Source organism: Ceratotherium simum, chromosome 4 (assembly GCF_057802395.1).
Source record: "Ceratotherium simum simum isolate JZ-2026a chromosome 4, ASM5780239v1, whole genome shotgun sequence".
Lineage (NCBI taxonomy): Eukaryota > Metazoa > Chordata > Mammalia > Perissodactyla > Rhinocerotidae > Ceratotherium > Ceratotherium simum.
This window is the reverse complement of record NC_141903.1, coordinates 4,380,858-4,404,428: the sequence shown is the minus strand read 5'-3', so window position 1 is coordinate 4,404,428 and position 23,571 is coordinate 4,380,858. Positions and strand designations below refer to the sequence as shown.

General features: G+C 56.0%; 2 protein-coding genes across 5 annotated transcripts; both read left to right on the top strand.

Moving 5' to 3' along the window:
* The first annotated feature begins 9,039 nt into the window (after positions 1–9,039).
* Positions 9,040–13,521, top strand: EIF4E1B (eukaryotic translation initiation factor 4E family member 1B). 3 transcript variants are annotated; one of them, XM_087429378.1, is made up of 7 exons: positions 9,040–9,136; positions 9,214–9,413; positions 9,679–9,774; positions 10,489–10,561; positions 11,280–11,417; positions 11,556–11,695; positions 12,047–13,521. In XM_087429378.1, the coding sequence occupies exons 1-7, from the start codon at positions 9,119–9,121 to the stop codon at positions 12,159–12,161; spliced, it is 780 nt and encodes a 259-aa protein (XP_087285504.1). In that variant the 5' UTR covers positions 9,040–9,118; the 3' UTR covers positions 12,162–13,521. The 3 variants fall into 3 exon arrangements, with proteins under 3 accessions (XP_087285504.1, XP_004428541.2, XP_087285503.1); XM_004428484.3 differs by having other exon boundaries at positions 10,489–10,552; positions 11,304–11,417; positions 12,047–13,520; XM_087429377.1 differs by lacking the exon at positions 9,040–9,136 and having other exon boundaries at positions 9,245–9,774; positions 10,489–10,552; positions 11,304–11,417; positions 12,047–13,520.
* Positions 13,522–13,792: 271 nt separating this feature from the next.
* On the top strand, positions 13,793–22,773 carry TSPAN17 (tetraspanin 17). Of its 2 annotated transcripts, XM_087429374.1 has the most exons (9): positions 13,795–13,978; positions 17,339–17,389; positions 17,477–17,623; positions 18,443–18,613; positions 20,424–20,549; positions 21,304–21,351; positions 21,978–22,094; positions 22,184–22,245; positions 22,719–22,773. In XM_087429374.1, the coding sequence occupies exons 1-9, from the start codon at positions 13,892–13,894 to the stop codon at positions 22,753–22,755; spliced, it is 846 nt and encodes a 281-aa protein (XP_087285500.1). In that variant the 5' UTR covers positions 13,795–13,891; the 3' UTR covers positions 22,756–22,773. The 2 variants fall into 2 exon arrangements, with proteins under 2 accessions (XP_087285502.1, XP_087285500.1); XM_087429376.1 differs by lacking the exon at positions 21,978–22,094 and having other exon boundaries at positions 13,793–13,978.
* The last annotated feature ends 798 nt before the right edge of the window (positions 22,774–23,571 follow it).

Below are 23,571 nucleotides of genomic sequence, written 5' to 3'. Positions count from 1 at the left end.
GTTTGCCAATACCCATGGTGTAAATTCTCCCACTGTGGTTGATTTCAAGCTGTCAATGTGATGTCACTGAATGGAGAATTGGGAAGAGATGCACGGGAGCGCACCCTTACATAGTATCTTCACCATACAGATAAAATAGATAAAAATAATCTTAAGATCATAGATAATAGTAAAAAAATAGGATGTTACCTTTTGAGTGTTTATCACCTTTGTTTTTAACAGAATTTACATAATCATAAGTTTATATAATTTAATTTTTAATAATGGCTTTAACAATAGGCTCACAAAATTCCTGAAACTTTAATAACTGTTCTTACGAGCTGGTCCAAGCCAGCCCTGTACACCACTGGATTTGGAGTCATTAACATAGAGGACATGGCTGGAGCCATGGGGGGACACGACTGCCCAGGGGAACACGGAGGGTGAAAAGAAGAGAGGGTCAGAACAGAATCCTGAGGCACTGGAATCTTCCTGCATGGCCAGGGACAGAGGAACCTGGGAAAAGACTGAGAAGGAGCAACACAGAGAGGAGAGGCTGGAGAGAGGGGCAGCAGGGACTCCAAGGGGATCAGAGGACTGCTGGATAAATGCTACAGAAAGGCCAAAGCCGTGAGTAGTGAAGAGTCCTCGGGTTGGCAGCTAGTGGCTGTGGGGAGTTGAACAGCAGCACAGGGGCTACGGGAGGCCAGAAAGGAAGGGGCACCCAGGGAAAGCTTCCGGGAGACAGTGACATTTGAGCTGCGTTTTGAAAGGTAAGAAGGATCTTACAGGTGGTGGTGAGCATTCCCAGCAGAGGATCTGGCAGGTGGAAAAGTCCAGAGTGTAGAGGGAACAGAAAACAGGATAAACTCTGAATCAGGTGGGAAGTTCATTTGGCTGTTAGTACAGAAGCTTAGGCAAAGCAGGTGTCTATTCTCTCACTTAAAGAAGTCCAGCAGTAGGCAGTCCACAGTTGGTGTGATGACTTCACAGTTATCAGGGACCCAGACTCTTACCTTCCTGCTCCACCATTCTCAGTACATGGATTCTACCCTCAAGGCCACCTCATGGCCCAAGGTGGCTGCTGCAGCTCCAGCCATCATGTCTATGCAGAAAGCAGTAGGAGGGGAAGCAGGGTAAAAAGAACACCTGCTAGTTGTCTGTCTCTTTCATAAGGAGTTTTTCCAGAAGCCAACAACTTTTGGGCTTACGTCTCATTGGCTATGCCTAACTGCAGGGAGGCTGGAAAAGTATGGTAATCTAGCTAGGCTAGATCAATCTAGATCTAGCTAGCCTAGAATCAAAGTACAAGAAGAGGAGAATGGTTACCGAGTGGGCCACTAGCACCTCTATTTTTTTCCCCCAACTTTTTTATTTAGAAAAATTTCAAACCTAGAGACAAGTTGCAAGAATAGTACAATGAACAAAACCTCCAGAAAAGTTGCAATATTAGTACAAGGAATACCCGAATATCCTTCACCTGGATTCACCAATTGTTAACATTTGCTACATTTTTCTTTCTCTCTCTCCATATGTGCTGTCCCCAGAAGAAGGCAGCATGGTTACTGGGCCACCACTTTCTAGCACAAAGGATTCTGTACTCATGTAACGCTGCCAGCCCCCCTTTAGGGCTTGGGACAGCAGAGCCCAGGCCCTGGGTCTCTTTCTGGACAGACCCTGGATCTGTGAGTCCTCTCTCCCCCAGGAAAATGGGCCTTTCCATCCCTCTCTTCCCTCTCCCCCGCCTAAGAATGTACTAAGGAGATTGGCTATTGAAGCTTCAGGGGAGGGGGGGAGAATGTGGGGAAGGGGTTGGGAGAAAGTCCCAGCTGGAGCAGCTGGGGCAGAAGGTGTTCTCTTGAGAGGATCCTGGGAGTCCCAGCCCTGCCTGGGTCCTGCAAAGATCAGCTGTGTCTTTCTCACTCTGTGTGTGGTGCCTGACATGCGACTCAACATTCATCAACATTCCTGCTCTCCAGGGGCCTCAGCGTGGGGAGGAAGCCAGGCCTGCAGGAAGGGTGCTGGGAACCGAGCGAGGAGTGGGGGATATTTACCGAGAACCCACTGGGTGCCAGGCCCCAGAGCCATTATATCACAAAGGACTCGAAACAGTCCTTTAAGGCAGGCCTCCCACTTTACCGAGGAGGGAACTGACACCCGGAGAGGGCATGTCCTATTGGCTCTGCTCTGTCAATCAGGTTTTCTGGAGCGCCTACTGTGTGCCAGGCACTATTCTAGGCACCTGAGAGACAGCAGAAAACCAGACCAATGAAGTCCTTGCTCTTCCAGAACGTACCTTTCTAGTAGGAAGCAACAAATTAACAAATGAACAAGTGATCAAATAAGATGCTTTAGATTGTCTTGCTCTTGTCAACATCAGCGACACTCACCTCGCTGTCTAATGGTCAACTGTCCCTCCTCACTCTGACCTCCGAGTACTTGCTATGAGCCAGGCTCTGTTCTGGGCGCTGGACAACATAGCCGTGAACAAAAGAGGCCTTGGGGGCCTCATGTTCTAAGAAGGCAGATGATGAGTAAAATAAATAAGTAAAGTCTATGGTGTGTCAGGAGGTGATAAATGCTAGGAGGGAACACGAAGAAGAGAAGTGTGGAGAGCCTGGAGCAGGGCTGCGGGCCTGAGCAGTTAGACACAGGGGGCAGGGAAGGCCTCACCGGAGCCAGCAATGGAGGGACGGCCAGCGGAAAGGGCGAAGGCAGGAGCGGGCCTGGCGTGTTTGAGGACCTGCGGGGAGGCCCGTGTGGCTGGAGCAGAGCGCACAGGAGAGGAGGGCAGAGCCGACGGGGCCTTGCAGACCCTTGCTCTGCGAGCAGAGGAGACGCGTGATCTCACTTTCACTTTTTTTTTTTTTTATTGATGTTTTAATGGTTTCTAGCATTGTGAAATTTTGGGTTGTACATTTTTGTTTGTCCATCACCACATATATGACTCCCTTCACCCCTTGTCCCCACCCCCACTGCCCTGGTAACCACAGTCCAGTTTTCTCTGTCCATGTGTTGGTTTATATTCCACATATGAGTGAGATCATACAGTGTTTGTCTTTCTCTTTCTGGCTTATTTCACTTAACATAATATGCTCCAGGCCCATCCATGTTGTTGCAAATGGGACGATTTTGTCTTTTTTTATGGCTGAGTAGTATTCCATTGTATATATATATACCACATTTTCTTAATCCAATCGTCAGTCGAGGGACACTTAGGTTGCTTCCACTTCTTGGCTATGGTGAATGATGCTGCAATGAACATAGGGGTGCATAAGCCTCTTTGGATTGTTGATTTCAGGTGCGTTGGATAGATTCCCAGTAGTGGGATGGCTGGATCATAGGGCATCTCTATTTTTAATTCTTTGAGGAATCTCCATACTGTTTTCCATAGAGGCTGCACCAGTTTGCATTCCCACCAGCTGTGTATGAGGGTTCCTGTTTCTCCACAACCTCTCCAACATTTGTTGTTTTTTGTCTTGGTGATTATAGCCATTCTAACAGGCGTGAGGTGGTATCTTAGTGTTGTTTTGATTTGCATTTCCCTGATGATTAGTGATGTTGAGCATCTTTTCATGTGCCTATTGGCCATCTGTATATCTTCCTTGGAGAAGTGTCTGTGCATTTCCTCTGCCCATTTTTTGATCGGGTTGTTTGTTTTTTTGTTGTTCAATTGTGTGAGTTCTTTATATATTATGGAGATCAACCCCTTGTCAGATGTATGTTTTGCAAATATTCTCTCCCAGCTGGTTGGTTGTCTGTTCATCTTGATTCTGGTTTCATTTGTCTTATAAAAGCTCTTTAATCTGATAAAGTCCCACTTGTTTATTTTTCTTTAGTTTCCCTAGTCTGGGTAGGCATGTCATCCGAAAAGATTCCTTTAAAACCAATGTCAAATAGTGTGTTGCCTATATTTTCTTCTATGAGTTTTATAGTTTCAGGTCTCACCTTCAGGTCTTTGATCCATTTTGAGTTAACTTTTGTGAATGGCGATAGCACATGGTCCACTTTCATTCTTTTGCATGTGGCTGTCCAGTTTTCCCAACACCATTTATTGAAGAGACTTTCCTTTCTCCATTGCATGTTCTTAGCACCTTTGTCGAAAATTAGCTGTCCGTATATGTGTGGTTTTATTTCTGGGCTTTCAATTCTGTTCCATTGATCTGTGTTTCTGTTTTTGTACCAGTACCATGCTGTTTTGATTACTATTGCTTTGTAGTATGTTTTGAAGTCAGGGATTGTGATGCCTCCTGCTTTGTTCTTTTTCTTTAGGATTTCTTTAGCTATTCGGGGTCTTTTGTTGCCCCATATAAATTTTAGTATTCTTTTTTCTATTTCTGTGAAGAATGTCATTGGGATTCTGATTGGGATTGCATTGAATCTGTAGATTGCTTTAGGTAATATAGACATTTTAACTATGTTTATTCTTCCAATCCACGTGCATGGGATATCTTTCCATTTCTTTATGTCATCATGGATTTCCCTCAATAATGTCTTGTAGTTCTCATTGTATAGGTCCTTCACCTCCTTGGTAAGATTTATTCCTAGGTATTTTATTCTTTTTGATGCAATTGTAAATGGTATTATCTTTTTGAGCTCTCTTTCTGTTAGTTCATTATTAGCATATAGAAATGCAACTGATTTTTGTAGATTGATTTTGTACCCTGCAACTTTGCTGTAGTTGTTGATTGTTTCTAATAGTTTTCCAACAGATTCTTTAGGGTTTTCTATATATACAATCATGTCATCTGCAAATAGTGAGAGTTTCACTTCTTCGTTACCTATTTGGATTCCTTTTATTCCTTTTTCTTGCCTAATTGCTCTGGCCAAAACCTCCAGTACTATGTTGAACAGGAGTGGTGAGAGTGGGCAGCCCTGCCTCGTTCCTGTTCTCAGAGGAATGGCTTTCAGTCTTTCCCCGTTGAGTATGATGTTAGCTGTGGGTTTGTCATATATGGCCTTTATTATGTTGAGGTACTTTCCTTCTATTCCCATTTTATTGAGAGTTTTTATCATAAATGGATGTTGTATCTTGTCAAATGCCTTCTCTGCGTCTATTGACTCACTTTCACTTTTAATGGTCGCTGTGTAGGGAGGAGACTGACCTTGGGCAAGGGTGGGAGCTGGGGACTGGTTCAGATGTCACCACCACAATACAGGCAAGATGACAGTGACTTGGGCTAGGGTGGTGGCCATGGAGACGGAGGGAAGTAGTCGGATCCTGGATATATTTCGAAGGTAGAGCTGAAGACAGGATGTGCTGATGGGTCGGAAAGAGGAGTCCAGGACCATTCCAGGACTTTTGGCTGAGCAATTGGAAGGATGGAGAAGATTGTGGGAGGAGCAGGTCTGGGGACAGGGGAAGGTCAGGAATTCACCTTTGGATGCAGTAAGCCTGAGACGCACATTAGATACCCGGGTGGAGCTGGGAGCCCGCAGGTGGACATGCTCTTCTGGGTTTCAGGTCGAGGCCAGCGATGTCACTGTGTGTGTGGCACTTCACGCCCATGACGGGATGAGATGGTGAAACAGCAAGTGTTGACAGAGCAGTGAGGAGGCCCAAGGGCTGAGTCCTGGCGCCTTCTGAAGCAAAGAGGAGGAACCACCAGTTTTGTTCGCATCTGTGTCCCCCAGTGCCTAAACAGTGCCTGGTGCAAAAGAACTGCTAGGTTAGCATTTGTGAATGAATAGCTGAGTGAATGAATGAGTGAGTGGTGCTAAGTGCTAAGAAGGAACTAAAACAGGGTGATGAGTTAAAGAGTGCATGGGGGAGAGTGGTCTTCTTTAGACAGGGTGGTCAAGGAAGGCCTCTTAAGAAGGAGACATTTGAGCTAAGCCCTGAAGGACAAGGAGAAGTCAGTCATGTAAAGAGTTGTGGAGGGAACGCATGTGCAAACACCCTGAGGCAGGAACGCATCTGGCCTGTTGGAGGATCAGTGTGCTTGGGGCACTGTGAAGCTGGATCATGCAGGAATTTGCAGGCCCAGAACCTGGACTTTAAATCACATTCTGGGTGTCCTGGTGGGTTTTAAACAGAGGAGTTAAGTGATCAGGTTAATATTTTGCATGATCCCTCTGAGACACATGGAGAATGTTCTGTGGGAAGGAAAGAGTGGAAGCAAGGAGAGTGCTGGGAGAGCCCCGGGCAGTGGCCCAGGCCAGAAACAGCAGGGCTCGCCTGGGGTGGGGCATGGGAGGGAGAGGAAAGGGCAGAGTCGAGACACTTGAGGAACAGACTGGCAGGACGGGGCTTCGAGAGCCCCTACTTGTTTGACCCCGCTGTGAAGATGTCCCCCACAGACGGACTTGGGGGGGGCCTTGGGTAGGGACCAGGACCCCAGTAGGGCCAGGGGGTTTGCTCCTAGGGTCTCTCCTTAATCATCCCAGGCTGGAAGACGTGGAAGATGGTGGGAAGGGGTGCTGTGGCTGGCAGGGTCATTCCGTGCCAGGCTCTGGGCCCGGACTCTAGGGCAGCTAAGACCATGCCCGACACTTGAGGAGGGTCGTTTCTCCCTTTTCCTCCCTCAGATGGAGATTCATGATGTCTCCCCACGCCTGGCCCTCGTCCAGGGCTTCCTCTGTCCAAAACTCTTCCACACTCCCCACGGGGAGGTGGCACTGTGCCCCTGTCCTTGAACGTGAGCCCTGGGACTGGCACAGCACGCAGTGGATGTGATGTGCCAGGTTTCAGGCCCAGGCCTTAAACTGGCAGCTTCTGAGTCCCATCTCTGGGGACGCTCGCTCTGGGAACCCAGCCACCGTGCTGTGAGGCAGCCAAGCAGCCACATGGAGAGACCACTAGAGCTGTCCCGGGCACACCCCCAGCCGAGGTTCCGCCTGACACCAGCATCAGCACGAGCAGGCGACTCCAGCCCCAGCCCATGAGCCACCCCAACCAGCAGCGCTTTGGAGCAGAGAAGAGCTGTGCCTACTGAGCACCACCCAGATTGCAGATCTGTGAGCAAACGAAATGATTATTGTTGTTTTAAGCCACGAAATTTGGGGTGGTTTGTCACGCAGCAACAGGTAGCTGGACACCATGCCCCACCTCCCCAGAGCCTACACATCACCAAAACCACCGGGTCTCCCTTCTAAATACCTTTGAAATCCATCATGAACTCTCCATCTTCCCTGCCGCCCCATGTGTCACCTGGACAACTGTGTTAGCATCGTAACAGATCTCCTTCCACTCACTCTTGCCGCCACAGGATGTGTTTCCCACATAGTAGCCCAGAGAACTCCCTGGAAAGCCCATCTGATTACCTTCCCAGCCCATCTGTACCCACTTGAACTACTCAGTGGCTCTCCATTCTCATAGGATCAAGATTGACCATTCTTTTCTCCTCTGGGCTTCAGTCACACTGGTCTTTCTTCCCTTCCTCTAGTACTCCATGTTCTCGTGGCCCCAGAGCCTTTGCACATGCTATTCCCACTCCCCGAGATGCCTCCCTCCACTGGCCTAGTCAACTCTTGCTCACACTTCAGGTCTTGGCTTAAACATCACCTCTTCTGTGAACTGCCTCTAAGCCAGTGGTTCTCGAAATGGGGTCCTTGACCAGCGTCATCATGGAACTTGTTAGAAATGCCAGTTCTCAGGCCCAAGCCCAGTGCTAAGGAATCAGAAATTCTGGGGCAGGGCCAGCAGTTTGAGTCTAACAAGCCCCGCAGGTGTTTCTGACCCATGCACTTGAGAACTGCCGCTCTAAAGCCCCCAGTTCAGGTTATGGACTCTCTCTTCTCCCATCTGCGAATCCCTTTCTTTCGGAGGTCCACTCTTGTGCTCACACAGTCTCTATGAGATTATCTGATGTCCGGCTCCCCAACAGACTGCAGCACAGGAGCCTCCCAGCAGCTAGCCCCGTGGCTGGCAGGTCCCCGGAGCCTGATGAACAGATATTGATTGTCAGCCTCCAGGTGGTCATGGGCTTCCCTCGGTGTGGGGGAGGGGGAGGGACTGGTCCCCTTACAGCCCTGGGGCCCTAAAAGTGGCTGAGGGGAGGGTGAGGAACCTTAAGAAACTTGAGGAGGCTTCAGCCCCTGCAGAAAAGGATGCTGTTCAGAAGGCTGGGAAAGGGTATCCAGGGCCAGAGCTTTCCCTCCCCTTCCCTCGCTCTCCCCTCCCCCCCACCCCTTCCCCACCCTGGAGTAGCCCTCAGCTGACTTCTATTGACCACTGAGCCAGGCCTTGTTCTATGGGGTTTACATGTTTTATATCATTTAATACAATAAGCTTCTCAGCTGTGTGTCACTAACATTCCCATTTTACAGATGGGGAAACTGAGACTCAATGAGGTTCAGGTACTGGGCTGAGGTGAGGGCAGGGAAGACTTGAACCCAGGCTGTGAGACTGTCGCACTGCCCCTCATCATCAATGCCCAGGTGGAGAACCCTCGATGAGCCAGGAGGTGAGAAGCATGAGCTGGGGGGGAGGCTGGCAGAGCTGCGTTGAACCCCATTTGCCCTTCCAAAGGGCAGCCTCAGCTGCGGCAGATTGTGGACCTGTGAGGTGGAGGCCCCAGTCTTGCCAGACCTTCCAAAATTTTTCAGAATAATCAAAAATGTGGATTTTTAATATACAGTCTTCCTGTTTCTAAATGATTATATTTTTTGGAAAACTCAGATTCTTCCAGAGCCCAGATAAATGCCTGTGTCAGAGGACATTGGTGGCCAAATCGAGGGGGTGAATGGCAGCAGAGACAAACAAGCAGATGCCACATGCACGTATGAGGTCTCTGACCTGCCCACGGCCCGCTATGTCAGGCACTGCTTCTGCCATCTCTGGGGCAGCCTGCTCTAAGTCCAGGACCCACTCTGGGTGGGATGCGGTTTCACTAAGGGCAGACCCCTCATATTGACCCTTACTTTCTTATCTCGGCCCCCACGGGGCCAGCACCACATGGGTGGGGTTGGGTCTGCCTGATCACAGCTGTGGCCCCAGCCCCAGGCCTGCATACAGAAGGCGCTCACTAAAGGCTTGCTGACAGAAGGAACTGTGGAGGCCCTTCCACCTCTGAGCCCTTCCCCCACGCTGGCTCCTCCCCCTTCCCGGGCCTGGGCGGGGCACTAGTGGGTTAAAAGGCAGCAGCTGGGGACCCTCCCCTCCACCCTCGTCGGAAGCTAGGTGCCCAGCTACAGCCATATGGCTACGGCCAGCCCTGTAAGTCCACCTGCTCACCCCTCCTGCAGCGCTGAGGCCAGGGCTCACAGCCCACGCTGACTCCTTTCTTTGGTCAGGCTGGAGAGGCTAAGGGTGGAATCCGAAAGTGGGAGAAGGAGAAGAGGGAGGAAGAGGAAGAGGAAGAGGAGGCAGCAGTGGGGGCATGGGCGGGAGAAGAGGCCGCGAGCTCGCCCTGGGCTCTGCGGGCCCCAAGGAAGAAGGCCCAGGATGAGGACCCGGTGGAGGTCAAGCTGGAGCTGCACCCGCTGCGGAACAGGTCGGGCAGGGCCCCTCTGTGGCCCTGAACCCCCTTCCTCTCCGGCCCCAGTTCCCATCTGTGGAAGGCCCGAGCTGGCCTCAGACTTGGGCCCTGCTGGAGCCCAAGCTACAGGCCCCCACTCCTCCCCTCAGGGTAACCCACTCCAGCCACGTTGGGGGCCCCTGTTTGTCCTTGAAGGGCAGGACTTCCCTGTCAGCCTAGGAGCTGCTGGGGGTGGGCATGGGTGGCTCTCTACTTCCTCCTGGCCACCCCTGCCCCTCAGGTGGGCTCTGTGGTTCTTCAAGAATGATCGCAGCCGGGCCTGGCAAGACAACCTGCATCTGGTCACCAAGTTTGACACCGTGGAGGACTTTTGGGCGTGAGTGTCTGACCCTCATGAAGGAGGCCAGGGTGGGGGGGCTCTGGGCTCAAGATCCTCCCCAGACTCCACCCCTCCAGGGGGCTGCTTCCTACACAGCTTTCCCAGCACTCCCTGGGGTCTGGCAGTGTTTGCTGAGGGCTGGGGCTTGGTGGGTTCTGTGGGGAGGTGGTGGGGGGCATTGGGGCTGGGGCACAGGCCCCGTGAAGCCTTCTTGGGGCTTAGGGAGAGAGCCTGGGAGGTGGGAGAAGCAAGGAGTTGACCCTGACTCTGCTACTCCATGCTTTGTGACTCTGGGCAAGTTCCTTCCCCTCTCTGAGCTTGTCTTAGCCACAAAGTGAGGATTAGGCTGCCTGAGTGTCCATGGGTGATCAAGTGAGGGGATCGGAAAGGTGCTGTGCAAACCCTAGGGGCGGGTGAGAAGCCCCAGGCTCCAGCTGGAGGGGTGCCAGAAACAGACTCTGCACCAGGGGGCTAAATGCTTCCCCAGGGGCATGGATGGTCAGGGGAGGCTCCAGAGAGGAGGTGGGATTTGAGGGTTTGGGTAAGTAGTGATGGATTCCAGGCAGGGTGCACCAGTATAAGCAAACACTTGGAGGCCAGAAGGTGGGTGAAAAGCAGTGGGCTCTGGCAAGAAGTGGAGGGGTCTGAGGCCAGCTAGAAGCAGGCCCTAAAAAGCCTGGACTTCCAGCCTGGGGTGGGGGCTCTCTCCAGGATGTACAGTCACATCCAGTTGGCCAGTAAGCTCTCTTCCGGCTGTGACTACGCCCTGTTCAAGGTAAGCGCTGCTTCCCCGCCCCCCAGGAGCACAGGGGGCCTGATGCTTCCTGGCTTCTGCTGCATCCTCCTTCACAGGGGGTCTGGGGGTGGGGTGCTGAGGACAGCCTCCCTCAGAGCCTGGATATATTTCTGATGGGAGGAAATGCTGTACAGAAGCTTGGACAGAGTGTCAGGCCTGAGCTGCATCCTGGAGGAAGTTCAAGAGTCTGGAAGGGGAGGGGAGAAGGTGGAACAAGGAAGGAGCCCAGGTTTCCGGCCTGGCTCCTTACCTGGGGACAGGCATCAGACTTGCCCGAGGACACTCATCATCAGTGTCCAGACCCCTCCCTGGAGGTATGTGCAGTGGAGCCCTGACATCAGTGTTTAAAGATTTCCCCAGGTGACTTGTGCCCGGCCAAGCCTGGGATGTCTGCCCTTGCCCACACTGGGAGTGCCCCAGAGGCGTCCTTGATCACCCCCATTTGAACTCTTGTCTCAAGGAACTCGGTTCAGTAAGGGAGACAAACACACACGCATACAAGGCTATAAAAGGTGACAAATGTTGAGACTCAGGGGCCTGTGGGAGCTCAGAGGAGGGTCTGGGGGCTGAATGGCTAGTGGTGGAAACTGCTTGTACAGAGGGGATGGAGGCAAGAGAGGACGGGGCCTGTGGAGGCCTGGGGAGAGGCTGGAGCTGGGCCTGGAAGCTGGCTGGGACCCATTTCCCTTGGAACAAAGGGAGGCAGTTGACTTGCCATCCCGCCTCCCAGGACGGCATCGAGCCCATGTGGGAAGACCCCAGGAATAAGCGTGGTGGCCGCTGGCTGGTCAGCCTCGCCAAGCAGCAGCGCCACAGTGAGCTGGACCGCCTGTGGCTGGAGACCGTGAGTGTGGGAGCTGGGAGGGGAGGGTCCCCAAGGGAAGGGGTAGGGCTGCTATGAGTCCCGTGGTGGCAGTGGTCTCAAGGATGGCAATCCGTGTGCCACAGCTGGAGGTCTCACTGTCCCCCTCTTTGGCCCCAGCTGCTGTGTCTGATCGGGGAGAGCTTTGAGGAACACAGCCGGGAGGTGTGTGGGGCTGTCGTCAACATCCGCACCAAGGGGGACAAGATCGCTGTGTGGACGCGGGAGGCGGAGAACCAGGCGGGCGTGCTGCACATTGGGTGAGGGGCGTCTCTGGCACGGGGTGGGGGCTGGGTCTCTTCTAGGGGAGAAGGTGAAATGCGGGGGGGTGGGGGGGGGCCGGGCTTGGCCTGCAAGGGTAGACCTCCTGATTCTTCCCTACCCACCCGTATAAAGGGTTTGGAATCTAGATTTCAAACTATTTCTAGCAGAACGCTTTTCTTTTGCCTTAGAGGCATATTTTGGGTTTCCAAATGGGTAAGACACACAAAACAGGGGTGACTGTATCTGGAACCAGGGTAGCAGCTCTGGGCCAAGGACCCAGGGTCCCAGCTTATCTCCAGGACCCGCTGCTGACTGCCTGTCTCATTTCCTCCCCCACCCACCCCCAGGCGTGTCTACAAAGAACGCCTGGGCCTCTCTACAAAGACTGTCATTGGGTACCAGGCCCACGCAGACACGGCTACCAAGAGCAACTCCCTAGCCAAGAACAAGTTTGTGGTGTGAGGGGGCCTTGGCACCAATCCCCACACAGCCACCCTGAGCCTTGCACTGCTGTGTGTGTGTGTGGAGGGGGTGTCGGGCTATGCTGATGAAGCTGGGCAGGACTGGAGGGTAGATCACCTGGTTCTCACCTGTCCTGGAGAGAATATGGACACTCGAACACGACTGGGGCCCAGGCCTAGGGGCACCTCTGTGGTGGAGGGGCTAGCCTGAGGACCCAGGGTGGCGGAGAGGTGGAGGAAACCCCCCGATTTCCTTGTTTCACCCAGGGGTGGGGGGGTCATGGGGGGAAGGAGGGCTCAACCACAGGTGGAAAGATGACAGGAGAGGATCCTCTGGTCCAGCACTTACTCTGTGCCTACCTGGGAAGGGGGCTAGGGGGCCTGAGGGCCAGAATCTTCTATTTTGGGGAAGGGGGAGCTCAAAGCCACCTACACTCTGAGAGCTGGAGTGCAGGGACAGGAGTGGGGGGCCTTTCCTCTTTGATCACTCTGCTTAAAAACCTTTGTGGGTTGCCTCTCAGCTGATTTGTAGCCTAGGAGCCCACCCTGTACCCTGTCCCTTCCCTGGAGTAGGCCAACCCTCCAGCCCTTGGGGTTGGGGGGGTCGGCCAAGAGGTGCACACTGTCTCACAGAGGGATATGTGGGGGCTGAGGAGAGAGCCCTGCGTGGCCTCTTGCCATTTCCTCAGCTGTGGCCAAGGGGTCTGAGCCTTGCCTGCCTCAGGACCAGGCTGAAGTGGAGGGGGGTGGATGGGGCCCTGACTCAGGAGAGGAGGGTGGTGGTCAGGCCTCACTATGGTTCTGCTAGAGATGGATTAACTTAGCCCCTTTATTCCTGTTCTAAATAAATACTCACTTTGAACAAAACTGGAATGACTTTTAAGGAGGGCTCTAAAATTGAGTAAGATTCAGGCCCCCCAAAACCTTGATCTGCTCTTGTCCTGCCTTAAAAGGGGCTCATGTGAGACTCCCAGGTTCCAAGGAGGCTGAGCAGGGCCTAAGCTGGTGTGGGGAGAGGGGTAAGACTTGGGGGCTTCAACTACCAAAGGGGTTTGAGCCAGGGGGTGGGGTATATGCCCCTGGCAGGACTGAAGGGGCAGGGAGCAGCAGGCCTGGCCCTCAGAAGACCCAGGTGTCGTCTGGCCCGAGTCTGAGCCAGTATACGCAGGGCTGGATTTCTGTTGAGTGAAAGGCGCATCTGACTCTACTCCACCGTAATACAGTGTCCTGCACGTGTGGTAAAAACACGATCCAGATCGCCACCCCCATCCGCTCACCAGCTTAGTGCTTACTCCTCTTCAGGGATGAGCTCCGCAGCAAGGCCGGGGATTGGGGTGGCGCTGGTACTGAACCTTGCGGGGCGGGGGGGAACCAGGAGTCCCTGGTGCCTGGGGTTTGCTGGGCCGTCAGCAAGCGTCACAGGCAGATCCCAACCACGCTCGCTTCGGCTGCCAGCGCGGGGGGCAGAGCCCAGGGTGGGGCGGAGTCATCCAGAGGCGGGGCTCTGAGGGGGCGGAGCCTGGGGCCGGGGCGGAGGCAGGCCTAAAGGCCGCGGGGCTCCGAGGGGACCCAGCGGGCGCCGGGGGCGGTCCCTGCGGGGCGGGGCCCGACCGGCGCTCTGTGTGGCCGCGGCCATGAAGCCGCAGCCGCCGGGCTAGGCCCCGGGCGGCCCGCGGAGGGCTGGGCCTGGCCCCCGGCGCCGGTTCCCGGGCCGGCGGGCGGCAGCTCACCATGCCTGGCAAGCACCAGCACTTCCAGGAACCCGAGGTCGGCTGCTGCGGGAAATACTTCCTGTTTGGCTTCAACGTTGTCTTCTGGGTGAGCGCAGGGTGGGTTCCGGGCCCTGTGCTAGGGGTGGCAGGAGAAGGAGGTTCAGTCCTCTACTAGGGGGAGACCATTCCCTGCCACAAGGGCTTGGGATCGTCCCCCCACTCCTTCCTCCCACCCCCAGGACCACCCGGACCACCCGAGGGAACTACGGAGTGGTCCGGATTGCAGGGGGATTGCTTGGGGGTGGGGTGGGGAAGGGGAGTTCCCTGTGTCTTCCTAAGGCCTGGCGGAGAAAGGGGAGGTGTTTCCTTGAAGGCCCCAGGGGCACGCTTGGTGCGGGTCGCCCCGGCTTCCGCCCAGCCCCCTTGCTACCCTGGGGTGTGGGGTGCACGCGGAGCCCCACCCCTGGTTTACCCCGTAGGGAGGAGAGAGCTACGAAGGGAAGGGCTGCGTTTGCTCTCCCGTCCCTTTGCCCCTCTGGCACCTGGGCCTGCTGCCTCGCCTTAAGCTCCTGCAAAGGGGGGTTGGTCATAAGGCCCCCCTCCCAGCCCCATGCTGAGCGGCTTTCTGGCAGGGAGGGCCCATAGCCCTAGTCTTCAACGGGGGTGGGGAATCTCCCCTGCTGAGAGGCCGGGAGCTGGCCCTGGGGAACAGAATTCAACATCTCACAGCTGACAAAACTAAGGCTCCGGGGTGGGGCTGCCCCTGCCCGGAGAAGGGAGCTGCTGGTGCCCCTCCGGGGGTGGCATCTGTGCCCCTGGGCCCTGCCAAGTCATCTTTCTCTTCTCCCTCCCCCATCCCATCTCTCCAGGGCTGCTTGCTGCATCTGCAGTCTTGGCTCCTGCTGCCTTGGGCCAAAATGCCAGGCCTAGTCATTTTTGCTAGCAGAGCTCAGTGCATTGCCTCTCCCCGCGTGTGGCCGGTGTGCTCACTCGTGTGTGGGTGTCCTTTGGCCCCAGCAGTGCTCCACTCTGGAGGGTGGGGGAAGTCTGGCGGTCTGGGTGTAGCAGGCCTCGCTGTGAGGCTGTGGGCTAGTCACTTCTCTCAGGGCCTCAGCTCCCCTGCCTGCAAGGCGGTGATAATGAAGCCTGTCCCTCAGGGTTGTCAGGCAGGTTAAATGAACTTACTGTATTCTTGCATCTACTTTATTATTGTCTATATTTTATAGATGAGGGAACAGGCACAGAGAGGTTAAGTCATTTAACCTGGGGTCACACAGCCAGTAAGTACAGAGTCAAAGTGACAGCCTAGTGGGCAGTGGGTGGAGGTGAGGCAGAGCATTGAGGAGAGGGAGCCGCGGAATGCCAAGGGGAGGACGGGCATGAGAGACTCCGGCTTGTTCCAGGGCCCCCTGGGCAGGGGAGTGGGGGTGGGGAGCCAGAGCACGAATGGCCCCTCGGGGCTGGGCTGAGACTTTGAGTTTGTGTTAAGGGCAGTGTGGAGCAGGGAGGGCTTCGAGGCAGAGGGGTGGGTCTGTTCTGGCAGATCTGCCTTGCTGCCTTGGGGAGGGTGGGTGAGGGGCAGGCTTGGAGGTGAGGAGACCAGGGAGGAGGGCTTGGGCAAAGCTGGGGTGGTGGGGGCTGGGGAAGGCGAGGAAGGCTCCAGGGGAAGTTATGAGGCTGGATTGACAGGACTGGGCCACTCACGGGTGGAGGGAGGGTTTCAGGTTTGGGTCAAGGTGGCCTGCAGGAGGTGCCTATGAAGCTAGCCCAAAGGTTTTTTTGTTTTAATGTAAAGCAGATCCTGGTGTCGCCCTGCTCAGACCCTTCCAGTGGTTTCTCACTGATCCTAGAATATGGTCTAGACTCCTCCCCATGGCCTCCAGCACCCTACGGAGTCTGGCCCTGCCGCCCTCAGTTTGTCCCTTGCACCACGGAACATGATCTCACCTCATGGCCTTTGCCGGCATTCTCTTCTTGCTGCACCTTTTCATCGTTCAAACCTCAGCTAAAATGTCACCACTTTGCTAACACCCTGTAAAGCACATTCCCACCCACAGGCCTCCCCTGCATCGCTCTGTGTGATTTTCCTTAAAGGATCTGAAATGGCCTCGTTGGCTCACTGTGGGTTTCCCCCACTGGAGTGTAGACTCCGTGAGGGCTGGGAGCTCATCTGTCCTATTCGCTGATGTGTTCCCACCGTGTGGAACAGAGCCTGACCGGGAGGGGTCTGCAGCACGCAGCTGGATAGGGGTCTGGAGCCGGGGAGAGGTTTGGGTGGAGATCCGGGAGATGCCAGTGTTCTGCCGTGGGGGAAAGTGAGTGTGAGGAGGAGAAAGGGCAGGAGGCTGAGGGTGGAACCTGGTGGGGAGTGACCGTGTGCATGGGGCAGGTGGAGCAGAGTGTCCTAGGAGGGAGGCTGAGAAGCGGCCAGGGAGGAATGGCATTGAGTTAACCACGGAGAGGTTCGGGGGGAGAAAGTGGTGGCCGGTCACCTGTCTAAAGGCCATGGATGGGTCAAGTGGGATGAGGCAGAAGTGATATTTGGTTTCACATCCTAGATCCAGTGTAGAAGGGGGAAAAAAAGACATTTCTAGAGAAAGAGTACAGCAGTGGGAGGAGCCTGGGTTCAGAGAGGGGAAGGCCTTAAAGGTGAGTGGTCACGGGTGGAAGTGACCGTAGGTGACTGAGGCCACGTGCTGAGGGCAAGGAGCCTGTAGAGAAAGCAGGTGGGTGGGGGAGGGCTGAACAGGTGGGGTCATGGCCCTGGGCTTGGGCAGGAGGGGTGCTCTCCCTTTGAGCCTGAACGTCCAAGGATCTGCCCAGGGTCAGGCAGCTGGCCTGGACCTCCAGGGCTCTTCCCAGTAAGAAATTAAGGCAGCATGGTGGGTGGTGTTTAGAAGGTCCAGGCAGAGCCGTGGCAGGATGTTTTCTAGGACACAGCCACTGGTCTAGGCTGGGGCCCCTCAGCTGGATCCTGCTCTGCATCAAGTTTCCTTGTCATTCAGGGGTCTTTGGTTGGACTCTGTAGATGGAGGTTGAAATGGTGGGACGGGGGTGGGGTGACTGGGTGGGTGGGCGGTCACAGTTGCAGGCAGAGAGGAGGCCAGGGTCCGGAACTCAGCATGGTCCTGGGGTGGGAGTAGAGGCTCAGGACCCTGCTGCTGCTGCTTGCTGGGAGTGTCTCAGCCGCCTTCTGCTCCAGTTCTGAGTTCAGGAAGGGCCCCTGATGTCTGTCCCAGGGCTAGGGAGGGTTCAGTCTTCCAGGCTGTCCTATGGGGAAGGAACACTGAGATGTGTTGTTGGGAAGGTGGAAAGGACCCTGGATCCCATTTACAGCCCTGTCCCCTCTTCCTCTCTCCCCCTGGCTTCCTGATAGACCCTGAGTACTAGTGGGGAGGGGCCTCTGCTGGGAGTGGGAACAGATGCTGGTTCCCCAGCCCTCAGTTCTTTGCTGCTGCTCCTGCAGGTGCTGGGAGCCCTGTTCCTGGCCATTGGCCTCTGGGCCTGGGGTGAGAAGGTAAGGTGGTGGGGTAGGGTGTGGAGCTGCCATGGGTTGAGGTGGTGGGAGGTCAGCCCCCCACTTGCCTCTGCTCCCCTGGCACAGGGCGTTCTCTCCAACATCTCGGCGCTGACGGATCTGGGAGGCCTTGACCCTGTGTGGCTGTTTGTAGTGGTTGGAGGCGTCATGTCGGTGCTGGGCTTTGCCGGCTGCATAGGGGCTCTCCGGGAGAACACTTTCCTGCTCAAGTTTGTGAGTGTCCCTCACCCCCACCCCTGCCTAGATCCACTGGGGACCCCAACCTCCTCCTACCCACTTGTGTAGAGTTTGAGCTTAATAACGAGTAGTTTTGTTATTATGTTATTATAACAATAATCATCAGATTCGTATTATCAGTATTTATAGTATCCTTTATGTTGTAAGTGATTGAAACCTGGTGGCCTAAGCATAAACGTGTATTTAGGGCTCATGAAGAACAGCCCAGGGGTGTGCTGGCCACCCGTACGTTTGGATCCGGGGCCCACCACAGTGTCACTTGGCCGGGTCTCTGTTTGTTGGCTCTGTCCCTTTGGGTTGGCTCCATTCCCCACGGGGTGGAAGGATGCCCAGGAATGGGTGGGTGATCGTTTCATGCTGCCCTCCCAGGAACTCCTCCTGGAGGCTGAGGCTCCCTCTTCCCAACCCTTCTGCCAGAGCCCTTTAATTGCATCTCCTTGGTTCTGATTGGCCAGCTCTGGACCAATCCCTGTAGCTCGCAGGGGAGGTAGAGCTCTAATTGGTGGGCTCCTGCGCATGCCCAGTCATCTGTCTGGGAATGGGGCAAGAGATGAAGGTGGCTGCTCCTGAACCGTGTAAACTGAAAGTGTATGTATGGAAACGGCGTGGTTACCAGAGGCGGGGGATGGGTGAGTAGGTAAGAACAGCGCGTCCTTCGCCACCATAGAACAATAGTAACACAACGGAAAGTGGGGCCTGGCTGTCTGGCGTTGCGGTGGGAGGGAGCGCTCTGCCCCATGGCACCCCTAGGCCCTGTGTCTTTGACCCCCACGTCTGTATGGCCCCCCACCCCAGTTCTCTGTGTTCCTCGGCCTCATCTTCTTCCTGGAGCTGGCTGCAGGGATCCTGGCCTTTGTCTTCAAGGACTGGATTCGAGACCAGCTCAACCTCTTCATCAACAACAACGTCAAGGCCTATCGGGACGACATTGACCTCCAGAACCTCATTGACTTTGCTCAGGAATACGTGAGTCTAGCGTCCAACAGGGGCCACACACGAAACACCTGCCAGGCAGGCGAGTGAGGGAGCAAGTTCCCTGTGTGCTGGGACCATTCCCCGGCCCACTCAGGCCGGGCAGGCCCCAGGGAAGAGAGCCAGGACTCCCCTTGTCCCAGGGGAAGCCAGCTTCTGGTGGTCCCTGCAGGACCCCGTGTGCCTAGCCCTGCAGGGACACGGGGTTGGGGAACAGAGGACAGAGGCTCCAAACCGGAATCCTAGGCCAGGGCTTACAACACACTTAAAGGAGGAAATTTGGCATAAAAATACAGATTTCCCCTCTACTGAACTCTGGGCCCACAGTATCGTCCAGGGCTGCATTGCCACTGTCCCCTTTGCTGGTACAGGGGCTCTCTGCTTGCCAGTGTCCCCGCCCCTCTATTTTATTACACCTGTCGGCCCTCTTCTCTTGTTTGTATTGTTTGTTTGGTCTCTGAACATATTAGAGTGTGAGACTCCCAAGGGAAGCTCTGCCTTCAAGCTTGCAAACCTAATCCCTGTGAAGAAGCAGTCATGCATTCAGTCACACCCAGTCACACCCACTTACACAGTCACACACCCTTGACGCCACCCACGCCAAGAGTCTGCTCTGGGATCCAGAGATGAACCAGAGCTGGTCCTTGCTTTGAGCAGGTCTCAACCTGGCGTAGAGGCAGACATCCAACCAGGTGGTTAGGATGCGATTTATTTGTTCATTCAACACAGAATTGTTACAGGCCTGTCACGTGCCAGGCCCTGGGCTGGGTGCGGGGATTCGGTGGTGAAAAAGGCCAGGGCCTGTCCTCGTGGGGATAGCAGTCTGGGGAAAGAGACAGATGATACAGAAATGAGCATGTGTGTGTGTGCATGTGCGTGTAAAATTATACATTGTGGTAGGGCTGACATGGGGAAGGGTAGAGAGGGGGAAGGCCTCGGGGGCGACACCGGAGCAGGGGAAGAGTGGGGCGTGAAGCAGCAGGTGCTGAGCAGTGCGCGAGGGGGCAGGCGGGGGCCAGGCTGCGTGCACGCAGAGCCGCGCGGCCGTGCCTCACTCCCCCTGCTCGGCCCCCGGGGCCTGCCTGCGTCCACCGCTGAGCTGGTGCCTTGTGGGCCGGCTTTCCAGCAGCCTGTGCCGTGTCAGGGAGTCAAGAGACGCATGCGCGCGTCTCTTCTGCAGGGTCATGAGCTCTTGCTTCATTGCAGCCCCACACGCCATGGCTGTGCTTAGGGAGGCAGCCCACAATGTCTGGGATGGGGTGATGGGGACGGGGCTGCTGACAGCAGCGTTTATGAAGTGAAATGGCAGGATTATGAGGGTGGCAGAATTGCCCCTCTGTCCCTGCAGAGACGAAGAGAGAAGGGCTTTGTAAAATCCCCGGGGCGGGTGTGTGGAGACCCAGCAGAGACAGGTTCGGTGGCGCCTCTCCCCACAGGGTTTGGCGAGACTCCTGTTCCTCAGGGTGGCCTGGAGGAAGCCATGGTCTTTGGGCCAACATCCTTGCCTCCTCTCTTCCTTTTTCAGCCGCTCCTGTGTTAGAGGGACAAGTTTAGGAGCCCCCTCCCACTCCCCCCTTTCCCCCTACCCTCACCAACCCAGGGGGCAGTCCAGAGCTGCTCTGATGGCCCTGGACCCAGGCCCCTTTGTCTCCTGGGAGTGGAGTGAGGAGGTGCCTGCCTACCTGGCTGTTTCTAGGACCCCTCCCAGCCCAGCCCTGTCTCCCTCAGCTAGGGCCTGTCCCCAAACAGGATGGGACTCCTGGGGTGGGCCTGGCTCACCTGCAGCTCTCCTCCCGCCCCCTAGTGGTCTTGCTGCGGAGCCCGAGGGCCCAACGACTGGAACCTCAATATCTATTTCAACTGCACTGACGTGAACCCGAGCCGGGAGCGCTGCGGGGTGCCCTTCTCTTGCTGCGTCAGGGACCCTGCGGTGAGTGGGGCCTGGTGAGGAGGGGCGAGAGTATTGTGGTGTGCAGTCCAGTCTGGGAAAAACCCACCGCATGGCTCACTCGGCTCGGCTCCGCTCTGGGGGCCGTGGGTGCCTGGGGCGGTCATTTTACATAGGGCCGCCCCTGCTAGTCTGGGATATTTGTGTCCATGGGCCACACTGAGGCCTGCTGGAGTGGGGGCTGCACCTCTTCAGCAAAACCTATCTCTTTGATGGTAACAAGATGGAAACTGCAGGGCCCGGCCCAGGGCCTGGCCCAGAGGGCTCACGCACCCTGTGTGCCCGACTAAGTGCAGCTCCAGGCGGGGTCTGCTCCTGGCCAGCCGGGCAGTGGTCTGAAGGCCGGGGACTAGGTTGCTCCCTCAAGTCGTGAGTGCCCAGTCAGTGGCCACCCTGCTGGGCCGCCGTGCTGGGGTGGCAGGGGGTGAGGGTTCTGATCCCTTTCTGGCTTTCTTCAGAGCCGAAACTTCTTGCCATGACATCCCACCCAGCACACTGAGGGCCAAGTTTCTTCCTGTTCTTATAAAACTCGAGCAGGCAGGGTTCCTAAACAGGAGGCAGCTCATGCTGGCGTGTGCAGCCGTGTGCCCTGGCGCCAAGGGAAGAGGTGCGCGGGCCTTGGCGAGCGTCGCGTGGGAGCAGGATCCACGGTTCCGTCTGCTTCCCCTGAGAAGCAAGGACCATTGCAGTGCTGGGCGCCCCTCACCGAGCCACTCATTGGCCTGTTTCTCCTTAGGAAGATGTCCTCAACACCCAGTGCGGCTACGATGTCCGGCTCAAACTGGTAAGAGGGGTGGGGACAGCGCTGGGGGCTGCTGGGGGCACTGGGATGGGAAGGGGGGACTCCCCTAAGCTCCTCTGAAAGGCCTCAGGGAGTCTGTGGGGAGGGGTGCCGAGTCCCAGGGACCATGGAGGCATGTGGGGCTCGGTACTGCCAGACACAGGGGCAGTGGGCCTGTGGACATGGGCACGTGTGCGTGTGCCCATTCCAGCTCTGCTGAGCATCCGCTGGGTGCCTGGCGTTGCCCTCGACACTTGCGGTTCATGCTATCAGACAGACAGACAGAGGCCCTGCTCTCAAGGAGCTCCCACTCCGTGGAGGGAGACAGACAGACGTGGATAAATAAATATGAACAGTAATGTGACATTTTCAGCTAAGAGCTTGGAAGAACATAAAATAAGGGTGATGGGGTTGGCGCTGGGAGGTCAGGAAGGCCTCTTGGAGGTGGGAGTGTCTGTGCTGAGACCCCAGTGATGAGAGGGAGCCAGCCATGCAAAGGTCCTGTGGTAGAGCTCCAGGCAGCAGGTACCAAGGTGTGAGGCCCTGGGGCAGGGCTGAGCTTGGCAAGCTGGACGGAGGTGAGGCCTGCAGGGGTGGATGCGCCAAGCCCAGTGCCTGTGTGTCCCCAGGAGCTGGAGCAGCAGGGCTCCATCCATACCAAAGGCTGCGTGGGCCAGTTTGAGAAGTGGCTGCAGGACAACCTGATTGTCGTGGCTGGGGTCTTTGTGGGCGTTGCCCTTCTCCAGGTACTACCACGGCCCTGCATGCCCCGCCCCTGCCCCGGGCCCTGCCGCCCTGCTGGCAGCCTCTCCCTCGCCTTCCCTCTGTCTTACAGATCTTCGGTATCTGCCTGGCCCAGAACCTTGTGAGTGACATCAAGGCAGTGAAAGCCAGCTGGTGAGGCTGCCACGCCGGCCACGGTGGCCCGCTTGGCCTACGCAGGGGGTCCCCCGTGGGGCTGCAGGAGGTGTTGCTGCTTGGATCTGAGCCGCACAGGGGCTCACACGTGTGTCTGCTGTGTGCCCACAGAGAAGGCTGCATGCCTCTGCCCGGGCCGCCTGTCCTGAGCTGTGTGCATGGAGGGGGGGTGTGTCGGCGGGGGTGTGCACAGGGGGCCACTGTCTCGGCTACCGTAGGGTGGTGGGCTCTCCAGGGGACTAGGAACAGTGCAGGCTGGGACACACTTCTCCGTGCATGGCTGTGTGGGGCGGCCTGGGGGCCTGCTGTTGCCCAGGACAGGGTCTCATGTAGCTTCAGAGCTCTCTTCTCTACTAGCTGTGACCTTGACCCTGCCAGGAACCCACTTTGGCCTCAGTGTCTCAGACTCTAAAATGAGTCCAAGAATTTTCTCTCCCTTGCTTGCCTCTCAGGATCAAACATGATGATGGCTACAAACTACTCAAATAAACAAAACCTTGAAAACCACTGGCTTCCGCCCACCATCTCAGAGGTTCTGTCAGCGCAGGTCTTCAGCAGAGCTCTCCACCTGGACGCACCCTGCCAGCGTGTTTTCCTGGCCTGGGTAGTGTATACATTCGAGCCAACCTTTAAAATTTCGTATATTTTGCATAAAAGTCCAGATCCCCGGCTTCTCAAGAAGGCTGGCTGTCTGGCCGCAGCGACTCTTCAGTGACGGTGTCTCCTGGGACATGCCTGTCCTGTGCCCTGAGGGCCCCTGGCCCATTCTGCTCACCCAAGTGCCCTGCCCACCCCTATAGGCTGGAGTTGGCCTCCCCCGCCCCTTGGGGTTACTCCCTGCCGACACCACGAGGCTCCTGTGGGCCACGCCTGGAGCGAGGCACGGGATGTGAAGAATGGGAGGCTAGACCCTGCCCTGAAGAGGCAGGCTGGGAGGGGCCTGGTCCTCCTGGGGACTGAGAGGGTGCCAGCGTGCCCAGGAGAGTGGCTGTGGTGTGGGCTGGAGATCAGGAAGGCTTTGGGAAGGAAGTAGCTGGAACCCCAGGGCTTGGCACCCGTGGGGTTGGGAGGAGCCTGCTGTGGGCGCCATCGGTGGTTGACTCCTGGACTCTTGCTTGGAACCAAGTTTAGCATCTTCCTGGTGGCCTGCAGAGCTGCCTCGTGGCCACCAGAGGGCACGCCAGCACAGCATTCCCTGGGCCTGGCTTCTTTCCTGCAGCAACCTCACCCTGGTACGGCTGAGTGCCTGGTGTGTCCATCCTGCTTACTAGTGCTTTGGGGTTTGGGGAATTTGAAAACTTCTAA

Excerpts from the sequence above, each read along its gene's own strand:
- TSPAN17 (XM_087429374.1), top strand. The coding sequence starts at position 13,892 with ATGCCTGGCAAGCACCAGCACTTCCAGGAACCCGAGGTCGGCTGCTGC. Across the intron at positions 17,390-17,476 it reads TCTGGGCCTGGGGTGAGAAG|GGCGTTCTCTCCAACATCTC; the intron begins GTAAGGTGGTGG and ends CCCCTGGCACAG. Across the intron at positions 17,624-18,442 it reads ACACTTTCCTGCTCAAGTTT|TTCTCTGTGTTCCTCGGCCT; the intron begins GTGAGTGTCCCT and ends CCCCCACCCCAG.
- EIF4E1B (XM_087429377.1), top strand. The coding sequence starts at position 9,365 with ATGAGGACCCGGTGGAGGTCAAGCTGGAGCTGCACCCGCTGCGGAACA. Across the intron at positions 9,775-10,488 it reads ACCGTGGAGGACTTTTGGGC|GATGTACAGTCACATCCAGT; the intron begins GTGAGTGTCTGA and ends GGCTCTCTCCAG. Across the intron at positions 11,418-11,555 it reads ACCGCCTGTGGCTGGAGACC|CTGCTGTGTCTGATCGGGGA; the intron begins GTGAGTGTGGGA and ends CTTTGGCCCCAG.